The 11906-nt window shown below is 46.2% G+C and overlaps 1 protein-coding gene across 2 annotated transcripts in view; it reads right to left on the bottom strand.

Moving 5' to 3' along the window:
* The window catches only part of ANXA6 (annexin A6), a 46912-nt gene that overhangs the window by 5166 nt on the left and 29840 nt on the right, over window positions 1-11906 (bottom strand). Inside the window, exons 18-22 of one of the 2 annotated variants that reach the window (XM_008584139.1) lie at window positions 10834-10913; window positions 10261-10314; window positions 4938-4955; window positions 4127-4220; window positions 2875-2970 (exon numbers count right to left, since the gene is read on the bottom strand). In XM_008584139.1, the coding sequence (XP_008582361.1) occupies window positions 2875-2970; window positions 4127-4220; window positions 4938-4955; window positions 10261-10314; window positions 10834-10913 (342 nt within the window). The remainder of the gene's footprint in view (window positions 1-2874; window positions 2971-4126; window positions 4221-4937; window positions 4956-10260; window positions 10315-10833; window positions 10914-11906) is intronic. The other variant, XM_008584140.1, reaches the window with a different exon arrangement.

Here is an 11906-nt window from a genome sequence, read left to right as displayed (position 1 = left end):
GGGGCCCCCCCCCCCCCCCCCCACTCTATTCCCCCACCTTGGGTCTGCAGGTCACTGCCAACCTCAGGATCATGCTCAGGGGGTAACACCTTTACTCCCCGCTCCCAATGCCTCCTCCTTTGGCTCCTCCCTGGGCCTGGGTTTCAACTCACTTTCTGCAAAGGTGCTTGCAGCTAATCAAGGTTGGTAGAGGATTCAAAGGGAATTAACTCCTCATGAGCCCAAGGCACAGGGCTTCAAACTTTTAAATGCCTTGGAATCACCTGAGAAGCTTGTTTAAAACTCAGGTTTTAGGCTCCACCCTAGACTCAGTTTCTAGAGATGTTTTGAACAGTGTTTCTGAAAGTGTGGATCCTGGACCAACAATACCAGATCACTTGAGAACTTGGTAGGAATGTGAAATCCTGTGCCCCATGCCAGATGTGCTGAATCTGAAACTCTAAAGGTTTGCCTGGGACATTTCCCGTTTTAGCACTGAAAGCCCTGCACAAACCAGGATAGTTGGTCCTCCTACTCTGATATAGCCCAACGTTTGGGAACTACTGATTTAGAGAAATACTGCTCCAAAGAATGACTGTCCACTGGTATAATTTAAGGCACCAAGTCAGTCTCTGGGGCTGAGTGTTGCCCCACTCTTGCGTGTTGGCAGACCCTGCTCTCCACCCTCATCGCAGATAATGCCTGCCTGGTTGCACTGACCCAGCCCTTTCTCAAGGCCTGGGGTTCTCTAGCCCTTAGAACTGCTTGATTTCAAGCCGTCAGAGCCCACATGGGGGTGTCTCAAATAGCCTAAGGAAGGAGGAACCAGACACCATTACCAGAGAGCTGGAATGACTCTGTATTTTTTTTTTCTTTTTGTGGCTGGCTGGCAAAGGATCTAAATGTTTTGACCTTGGTGTTGTTACACAGTGCTCTAACAACCGAGCCAAATGGCCAGCCAGACTCTGGATATAAAGTATCCCTATGAGGGCAGGGTGCAAGATGCTGGAGTTGCTCGCCCTAAGGGTATAGTCATGCAAGAGGCTCCCCTACAGCAGGCTTAGGAATCCCATCAGAAAAGACCACATCATACATCTTCCCTCCTTATGTAGCTCCCTACTACCTCCCAAACAAATCCCAAGCTCCTTGGCCTGAAGGTTAAAGCTCCTGACCACTTTGCCCACCACCCTTGTTCCCCTTTTCTCTGAACATACTGCAACTTCCCTTGTGCCTTTGTCCTCCCAGTATGCATATGTTTCCCATCTGCCCTCCACTACTTTACCCCCCCAAATCAAATCCCATCCTGCAAGGCTGTATGTGATGTGCACATCCCCAGTTATGACACCACCTCCAGAAAGCCTCCCTGACTCCAGGCCTAGGGCTGCACCATCTGGTTAAGGAGCACGCTGGGCAGAAACTTCTCTCCTGTGCAACCAATCCTGCAAGCCTTCCTAGAAACTGAGCCTGTCCATCTGCCACAGGGGACCCCAGTGTCTGCCACTGGACTGAGTGGTGTGGAATGGTGTGCATGCATGCATGCATGAGTGTGTGCACATGCATATATGAGCACCACACTCAAGGTGGGAGGAGAGAGAAAAGAGAGAGAAACATGAGGAGGGGCAAGATCTGAAAGTGTCTGTAAAGGCCAATGCTCTTATTCTGGTGTTAGGAGCATGGACTTTGGATTCAGCCAGCCTTTGGTCTGAGTCCTGGCTCCACTATTGGTCATAACTTCTGAACTTCAGTGTCCTCCTTTGTAAAATAAGCTCATAAGAGCACTTGGTGCAACTAACTTCTTACAGGGCCTGGCACGAAATACTAATTAAAGCTAACATTTGCTTAGTGCCAGCTATGTGACAGCAGGCATTGTTCTTAAGTGCTTTATGTATAATTAACCCATTTAGATCTTTCAAAAACCACCCTATGGGACTTACCAAAGGACACATGGCTAGTAAGTGGCAGAGCAGGAATTCAACCGAGTCCATGCTTTAACCACTGGACTATCCTGCCTCCTAGCTACTGCTCCTACGTGGTAAGGGCCCATTACATGCTAACTAATAACAACAATACCTCTCTATTTCATCTAATCTAAAACACTTTTCCCCAAATTTTAGCATCTCTGAAATCAAGATGATTTAATAATTGATGACAATTATGTGAAAATCTTCCATTGACACCTCCTGGTAAGAAAAAAAATACATGCATTGATGCAATACATTTTATAGTAAATGAACTAAGATACTAATAGTCATTACTACTAATAAAAACAACAAGTTCAACCTTTGTTTATATCTACTTATCCATATCTACACATGGAGAAACTGAGATACAGAAGGGAAAGACTTTTTTCAAAGTCAACTCAAATTACATAAGAAAAGAGTAACCAAAGAGAGTTGGGTGCCGTGAGGAGAAAAGGCTATGTGTGAATGTCATGTGTATCTAGTGTGTCTGTGGTCTACTGTGTGTGTGTTTTGTGTGCATATGTGGTGTGTGTGTGTGTCATGTGTGCATAGTGTATGACTAGTGTGTGTGTAGGGTCGTATTTAGCGTGTGTGTATGTGTAGTGTGTCTTATGCACGTGTATCTAGTGTGTGTGATGTGTGAGTGTATACGTTGTATGTGTTTAATCTGTGTGTACGTGTGTGTGTGCAGGACACTGTACCCCCTCCCCTGCCCTGCCCTAGACTTCCTCTTCCTTCCAGAGGGAGAGCTGTTTTCTTACCCTGTCTTGCAGCCTGGAACAAGTCCTCATAATATCCCCAATGATCACACACTTGGCAAGACCCCCAGAGGCTTTCTGTGGCAGTCAATGTTTACTTTCCAGCTATTCTATGCTAGGGAATCTGGCCAAGTTCCCAGTGCCCACAGCCCCTTCCCCTGGTCCCCACCAGTTACCGATGGCCACAAATGCGTCCCTGACATCCCCAGACATCTCTTTCTTGATAGTGTGCTCCACGTCGTAGTTAGTCATCTTGATGAACTCCTGGAAGACTGGCCCCAAGAGAAGCCCCAGGGGTAGGGGGGTGAGCTTCAGTTCAGAGTGGGGAGAGATCACCCCTTCCCTGCCCCATCCAGCTCCGCCCGCAGGCTGTGCCCAGGAAAGTGGACAGAAAGGGCAGCAGATATGGCCACAGCCTGGACCTCAGTGCCTTGGCCAGGGTCATTATGAGAGGGAAGTTTTGATTTCAAAGTTATCGTGGGCTCAGAGCCAAATCTGTGCCAAGTCAGGGCCTCTGGGCCTGGCTAATGGCCCTAAAGGAACAGGGGTCAGAGCCTCTGTCCCTAGCTCCGTGAGTAACCTTGGGTGAATGTTCCCCATCCTGGGCTTCCTCTTCTTCCTATGTCAAGCTAGGATGGAGATGATTGTAAATAATCATCATAATGATAGCATTCTGGAAACACCTACTATGTGCCTGGCACTGCGCTAAGTGCTTTACCTCTGTTGTATTTTTTGCATCTTCATAAGAATCATGTGAGGTAAGACTAAAACCCCAATTCTTGGATAAGGGAATTCAGGCACAGAGATTCAGTAACTTGCCCAAGGTAACACAGTGAGTAAGTGGGGGATTCATATCAAGGAGGTCCAGTCCATTCTTTTAGCCACTATACTAAAGCACCTAAAGTATTGAAAAGTGCCAGACAAATGCATGTTAAAATGTAAATGTCTTAGTGGGAAGGGCACTTCATGAGCACCTAATGTCAGGGCTTCTACACATAGGTGTGCCTTGTGCTTATGGTGGCCTGTGGTTCAAAGATGTGTGTGTGGTCTCGTGCGATCACCACCCCTTGCTACCTTGCTCCGGGCAGGCACCACCAATAGGTCATGACACCAAACCTCAGAATCCTTCTCAACACAGCATTGCAGCTATTACCAACCCATCAGAGTTGGCCTCTGGGGTGAAGTCCACTTGCCATCCCTTATCCCCACTTCCCAACTGCTTCCTTAAGGAGGTGAAGGGAATTGGCCTGAGGCTGAATGATGTCTCAGTGGTGGAACCAGGACTAGAACCCAGGTTCCCAACTCCATTGCTGGGGTAGGGAGGAGGTGGGTGGATGACAGGCTCCCTTTGTTACAGAAGCTGAGATGCTCTTATCAGATGTGGGGATTTTCCTGCTGAATTGGGAAGGGGAGGGGGTTGCACCTCACCTCTCCGGAGGTGCGGATAGCTACGGGTGCACAGGATCATCATAAAACGTGTCTCCAAGGAAGTTTTGTCTCCGCTGGGCGTGTCTGCTATTTCCTGCAGCGCCCAGGTTGGGGCAAGGCACAAGAAAGCCTGGGTTATCATTCACTCTCATACCTTTGCTTTTCCTCAGCCTCGAGCACAACGGCCTCCACATTCCCTTCTGTTCCCAGGGCCCCTGTGCACTGGTACAGACGGGCTTAGCACTGAGTTCTTCACCCTGGCCTCACGGCCTGGGCCTGGGGCTCCTGAGAGGGCCTGAACGGGCACTAGACATGAAGACCCGGAGTTCTTCCAGGCCTCCCATTGCCAGGGGGAATGTGTACAAGCACATGTGCACAGAAAAATGGCCCAGCCAGCACTTCCACAAGTGGGGTCAAGGGCAAACATATTTTAACACACCCTATATATATGTTTCCACTAGTAATATTTACACCAATATTAAATTCCCTTTAAAATAACTCATTTTAGGTTTTAAAAAAAAGTGAGTCAATTTAAAGAAAACCATTAATAGCTGGTGGTTACGTAGCACAAATCATGTCAGAGATAAATGGCTGAAGTTTGGAAAACACTTGCCTGGCTCATTTTTCACCCAGAAGGGGAGAGAGAGAAGCTTCAGAGCCAGCCCGCCAAATCATTGCCCGATTCTGCCCCGCTCAGCTCAGCCCAGCCCAGCTCAGCCCAGCCCTGCCCAGCCCCAGAGGCACAACCGTTACTTTAATGGCGTGACTTTACTCAGGCCATTAAAATCCAAATGACGAACAGGACACTCACCAAGATCTCAGCAGCCACCTGAGGGGGGGTGGGGAGAGAGAGAAGGGAGAGAGAGGAGGCAAGAGTCAGAGGAGGCCAGGGAGGTTTGCTTTGAGGACCCTGGGGAGGAAGGGTGAGGGGGCCTGGCTAGGAGGGGCAGATGTCCCAAGAGACCCCAAGAGAACTAGGGACCATAACGTTGCGCAGCAAAGAGGGAAAAATACCTTTCTCTGACCTTTTGGGGTAGAGTTCAAAATGGGGGATAGGCCTGGGAATATTAAAAATGTGTCCACCTGAGGGATAAGACACAGAAATGGGGAACTCTGCCTTCCGCCCCCTGTAACCTACAGCAGGCTCCAGAGGGAAGTTAATCCTCCTCAGTTCCTTGCACAGCCACTGGGAAGTTAAAGGGTGAGCAGCGCAGAGTTCTCCGCACCCTTCGGCAGGTGCAGCATGGGAAGGGGTTGTTGCATTAGCCTCTCACGTTACAGACAGGAAAGACAGGACAGCAGAGGCCTGGAGGGGAGGGCACTCGCTTGAGGCACACGGCCAAGCAGAGGTGACAAAGTCATTTGAGGAGAGTTAATTTTAATTACTGTATTACACAGAGCACAAAATTCTGTGGCTAGGACACTACTTTGTTAGGCAAATAGCTGTGACTTGGAGTGCCTGGGAATGAAATACAGCCAGCCCTTGTGCACCTAGACTGAGTTTTGTCCTTGCCTTTTTCCCCTGAAAATCTGCTGACCCCTTTAGTCTATTGGATAGACTAAAACCACTCTCTTTATAAACTTCACAATAGCCTTCCACTTTGGAAACCTTCCTCTTCTTTTCATTGTATTCATTGGCATTGTCTATCAAAAATTACAATGCATACGCCGTTTGACTGAGCAGTTATATTTCTAGGAATCTGCCCTGTACATATACTGGCAACAAGTCTTCCATGATATAATACAAGGATGTTCACTGCAGCATTCATCATAATAGAGACAAACTGGAAAACATCCATTAAACAGGCTATGGCTCAGCCAATCAATGGAAACAATCCAGGCAGCTTTTAAAAAGAATGAGACTTGTGCTCACTTCTGCAGCCCATACACTAAAATTGGAACGAAACAGAGAAGATTAGCATGGCCCCTGCACGAGGATGACATGCATATTTGTGAAGCGGTCCATATTTTTATGATGAATATGCTAATAAAAAATAAATAAATAAATAAGAATGAGACTGATCTACAGTGCTGAAAAGGAGGGTTTCCATTTAAATTAAGTAAAAAAGTAAAGAACAACATATTATGTATAATAGTGTTCCTTTCGTCTACATAAAAAAAACTGAACACTCACTCTCACACTTACTGGGAAAGAAATTGTCCAGATATCGTTGGTAGTGGTTACTTTTGAGGAGAGGGACTGTTGGAAAAAGCTTTGCACTTTCTTTTCTTTTTCCTCAAATTTTATGTTTACATTTCCTCAACATGTAAATATATTATTTCAGTTTTCATTTAAATGTCAAATAGGAGTTATCAGGGCTACTAGGATAAAGGGCTGCTTTTGGGTTTTTTTGTTTTTTTTTTTTAATACTTTTCTGTATTAAAAACAACTTAGTTGAACCTTGAGGACATTATGTTAAGTGAAATAAGCCATTCACAAAAGCAGAAATGCTGTATGATTCCACTTACATAAAGAACCTAGAGTAGTCAAATGCACAGAGACGGAAAGTAGAAAGCTGGTTGCCAGAGGTTTGGGGAAGGGAGAATGGGCAGTTACTGTTTAGTGCGTACAGAGTTTCGGTTTTGCAAGATGAAAAGAGCTCTGGAGATAGATGGTGGTGATAGTTGTGCAACAATGAGAATGCACTTAATGCCACTAAACCATACACTTAAAAATGTTAATTTTTTACACACAAAATGGTAAATTTTATGTTAGGTACCCCATCAAAAAATTTTTAAAACTTATGCTAAAAAAACTCACTAGTATTATTTTTTTAAAAAGAGAGACATAGATTTTAAAAATTAAACAAAAAATAATCTAAAGTGCCAAATATTCTCATGTATTCAGGTCAAGAACACCAGAAAAATCTGGATTTTTTTTTCACAGCATCTATTAAGACAGTAATATCTGCAATATAAAAAACGTGGTGGGGCACTAAAATAATATCCAACACGAAAGCTTTTCCTTAGTAGCCTAGCTACTTCATGCAAAAATTAATGCAGGCAGTTCCTCAAAAGGTTAAACATAAAGTTATTATATAACCCAGCCATGCTACTGGTAGGTTAATACCCAAGAAAAATGAAAACATATATGCACACAAAAACTTGTACACACATGTTTACAGTAGCATTATTCACTGTCACCAAAAAGTGGAAACAACCCAAATGTCCATTAGCTGATGAGTGGATAAACAAAATGTGGTATATCTGTACAATGGAATATTATTTGGCAAGGAAAAGGAATGGAGTATCGATCATGCTGCAACATGGATAACCCTTGAAAATGTCACGTTAAGCAAAAAAAGCCAGTCGCAAAAGGCCACATATTGTATGATTCCATTTACATGAAATGTCCTGGACAGGCAAATCTAGAGAGACAGAAAATAGATCAGTGGTTGCCTAGGACTGGGGGGCTGGGAGGAATGAGCTGTGACTGTTAACGTGTATGGGGTTTCTTTTTGGGGTGATGAAATGTTCTAAAGCCGATTGCGGTGATGGTTGCACAAGTCTGTGAAGATACTAAAAACCACTGAGTTGTACATTTTAAATGGGTAGACAGTATGGTATGAATTGTATTTCAATTAAGCTGTTGTAGTTAAAAAACCCCAAAAACCTGGTGAGTGATGAGCTAAAAATGAGCACAAGTCTTCATTTCATTTGAGTCTATACTCACTAGGTTTTCTATATCATCTATTGCTCAAACTGGAACACTGAGATTGAAAGGGGAAGCTATTAATTAATTACTGTGGGTCAAGAGGTGGAAACTGGACATGTTTGCCCTTAATAATAGACCCAGACTTACAAGAGCTTGAGAGTCAGAATGCGGGAGGGAGCCAGTGTAAAACAAGCAAACAAAACTGCCTAGTACTAACGTGCATCATCTTTCTAAGGCAGGAACCTGGATCTGCCTAACAAACACCTTCAATGTGTATATACGTTTTCCTCTAGCATTCTCGTCTCACCCCTAGACATCTATTTTAAGGAAAAAATCATGTATGTGATAAGAGTTGGTTGTTAGGAAGAGGGCTGGATAAATAAGTAGGGTTCAGATATGGAACAGTACATAGCCTTTAAATGATAATGATTTTTTTTAAATATGCAACAATATTCACAGAATATTACTTTTTAAATCAGGAATCCATTTATACATATATATAGAAAAACAACTAAAATAATATATGCCATAATATTAAGAATGGTCATTACTATTAGGTTATGGATTTTTTGTTTGTCTCTATTTTCTAAAGTTTCTATAAAAGAATATATATTACTTGTGAAACAAAATATTGCTAGGTATAAGAAAATGAGTCCACACTACAATCAGGTTCTAGCATCCTAAATCTGGAGAAGCAGCTGAGTCGGGCAGGGCTCCGGCTCAAGGGTTCTCTCTCTCCCCTCACTCCGGCAAAGCCGCGGCCAGCGAGCCCCACCACTGCCCCCTGCTAGCGGCAACTGGAAGCACAGCCTCATAGGCTGACCAGGCAGCAGGCAGAAGCGTTCCCTGGAAGATGAATTTGACCGTGCAGGGTAGATCTGGGCTGAAATCTAAGATCAAAAACCCTCAACAGCACAATGAGGTTGCTCATGGTAAACTTTAATAAACATCTGTTGAATGAGTGAATGAAATGTGGCCTCAGCAGGCCACCCTAGTGCCTGGCTGGGTTCCCAGGCTAGCCCCCAGAAACGTGCCCACAATGTAGCTTAAATACCGTACATTTGAATGGGACCCTGCAGCTTCTTTTTTTTTTTTCTTCCTTTTTGTCTTTTTTTTTCATGTCCGGCAACGGATCGCAACCCTCAGTGTCGCGCCCGTACCGGACCGGGACCGGCAACGGGATCGCAACCCTCGGTGCTGCGCCCACACCTCGCTCAGCCAGTGAGCGGGAACCGGTCTGTAAGTGGGATCCGAACCCTCGGCGGGAGCACCACCGCGCTCCCAAGCGGCGCACTGTGCGCCACCGGGCCGGCCCGGACCCTGCAGCTTCTGACAACCATATTCAAAAGCAAATGCTGGACAACTGGACAACAATGGCTACCTGATTTGGAAACTGCAGGGGAGATTACTGCACTGGGTCCTAGAAGATATTAAATGGTATTAAGTATAGACTTTGGCGTCAGACAAGCCTGAGTTCAAATCAAACCACCACCACTTAGAAACTATACTCTTGGTGAAGTTAGGAGATTCATTTTCCTCCAGCAAAAAAAGGGGACATTATAAAGTATAGAATAGTCTTAGCATCATGCTCAGTATATCGTATGCATTGTAATAATTATGATTACAATGTTGTAATTGTCAGGTTACAGCTAAGGATTTTTCTAGCTCGGATACTGTTGTAACATACCCCTCCTCTGTGGGTGGAGCTGGCAGTAAAAAAGCTAGGAAGAGGTGGTGCTGACTCCTAATCCATCAGTGCTCCATCAGTGCCACCAACTATAAAATAAGGGGGCTGGATTCACAGTCTGTGGTGTCTACGGCCCTTGGACATAGCCATTTCCAGACCTCCAACTCATCAGCCTAAGAAGCAGGGCAGAAGCAGAGCAGCCAAGAGACCCTAGAGCACTCCCTTTCCCCTTATTCATTCAACAAATATTTATTGAGTTTGCATACACCAGTGAGCAAAACAAAAATCCCAGGCCTCGAAGAACTTGCTTTCTAAGCTTCTCCCAGGATACTCCCTCCGACCTTGGTCCCATTTTACAGGTAATAAAACGAGACCTTTAGCACTCAGGCACCCTTTCCAGCAAGCTCCCAGACCTGCTTCCTCTGGGTCAATCTCAGCTGGGCAACTGTGACTTTCTGCAGTCATTCACCGTCTCTGGCCCTCCGTTTTCCCACTGTAACATGAGGAGTTTGACCTGGGCGATCTGTAAGTACCTCCCAGCTCTGAGGGCCCTACTATTCACATACAAAATGCCAGTAAGACCAGCACGACGCTCCCAAATCCACTCTCACGGTCTCACTTGTAAGGGTGGAGGGGCCCACAAAGTGTCAACCAGTCACACCAGCTGTGCCCCTGCCGATAGCTTTCCCCACTCCCAGACAGCCAGGGCCTGGCATGGACAGACACCAGCCGGAGCCACTTCTCAGGGAAGCCCAGCAGAGATCAGCAGGGGTGGGCTGGGAGCAGTCTCACCTGGGCGTCTTCCTGGGCCTGGTCACGGTCTTCTCCTCCCTCCTCACGGTTCCCCTGCAGCAGGACCAGCGAGAAAGGTCAGGCCCCAAACAACTACCCATCTCTCTCCCTTTGTCAACACAGATCTTGCTCAGTACTTCACCCCTCTGAACCCTTTTCCTCATCGGTAATACAGGGACAATAATGCTACCTTCATAGATAAGGCTGTCGTGGTCATAACATGAGAGTGTTTGTAAGGCACTTAGTCCAATGCCTGACACAGTGCGCTCTTAATAGCTGTGAATTAGGGCCTGACATTTGGGTTACGGGAATTCAAGAGATGGTGAAGGAAGCTTCCAGGTAACAACACAGGAGAGGGTTACCCGAGGAGCCCCAAAGGCCAGGCTGAGGGCCCTGGGGGAGGGCTGCTGGCACCAAGCCGGCTTTGAAAAGTGATCAGCAGGGGCAGGCAGTGGGAGACGCCTCCCTCATCAGGAGCAGGCTCCCAGCTCCCCTGCCCTTCTGCTCAGTGACCCCTCCCTCCTCCCAGGCCTCCAGTGTGCAGGCAGGCCCTGGGCCCACAAATACACTTACCGTGGCCAGAGAAATGAGGATCCTCCTGAAGTGGCCGGATGTGTCTGAGCTCAGAGCATCCTCCAGGGACTTGTGATAGTCTGAGACAGGGAAAGGCGGTGTGGGCAGCTGCCAGCCAAGAAGGATTTGGTGGCAGGGAGGGGTCCTAGAAACTGAGGCCTGAGCCGGGGAAGTGTTGGCAGGGGGAGGTGGGGATGAAGGAGTCTGGAGTTGAGTCCTGGGGTGTGCAGCCATGCTCCTGCTGATTGTCAGACAGCTGGCATTCCCATCAACTTGTCCCTCCTCCCCATCCCTCTGCTACGTCCCAGATGAGAGCTCATGGTACCCATCTCTACACTCCACAGCCTCCTAAGTAGCCTCCCAAGTAGCCTCCCTGTCTTCACCCTCTCTTCTGCCTTCCCTCCTGCCTGGCTGTTGCTAGACCCGAAAGCACAGCTTGGACAGTGTTACTCCCCTAACTCAAAACTTCTACCATTTTAAAGCTGCTTACGAGAGAAAATGTTTAAATATTTTTGACTGGTACTCAAGGTTCTCCAGAATGAAAATATAGGAACCTGGAGGACATTATGTTAAATGAAGGAAACCAGGCACAGAAAGAAATACTGCATGATCTCACTCGTACGTGGAATCTAGAAAAGTCAATCTCATAGAAGTGCAGAGTAGAGTGGTGGTTACCAGGGGCTGGGGTGTGTTGGGGGAGGGAGGGATGTGGCGAGGTTGGTCAAAGGATACAGTTACAGCTAGATAAGGGACTAAGTTCAAGAGATCTATTATACAGCAGGGAGACTATGGCTAATGAGGATATACTCCATATTTGAAAAATGCAAGAAAGTGCATGCTGAGTGCTTGCATCATAAAAATGACAAGTGCATGAGCTAATGCACTTGTTAATTAGCTAGAGTTAACCCTTCCACAACGTGTATGTACCTTGAAGCATTACGTTGTACATGATAAATACATACAATGTTATCTGTCAATTAAAAAGAAAGAGAGAACTGGGGGAAAAAGAATGAGAATATGGGCCCACTTGTTAAATAATTAGCTGCAACCAAGCGTCGGACCCTAAGCAACCG

The sequence above is a fragment of the Galeopterus variegatus genome, unplaced genomic scaffold (genome assembly GCF_000696425.1).
Source record: "Galeopterus variegatus unplaced genomic scaffold, G_variegatus-3.0.2 Scaffold3155, whole genome shotgun sequence".
In the NCBI taxonomy this organism is placed as follows: Eukaryota; Metazoa; Chordata; class Mammalia; order Dermoptera; family Cynocephalidae; genus Galeopterus; species Galeopterus variegatus.
This window is presented reverse-complemented; position numbering and strand designations above follow the sequence as displayed.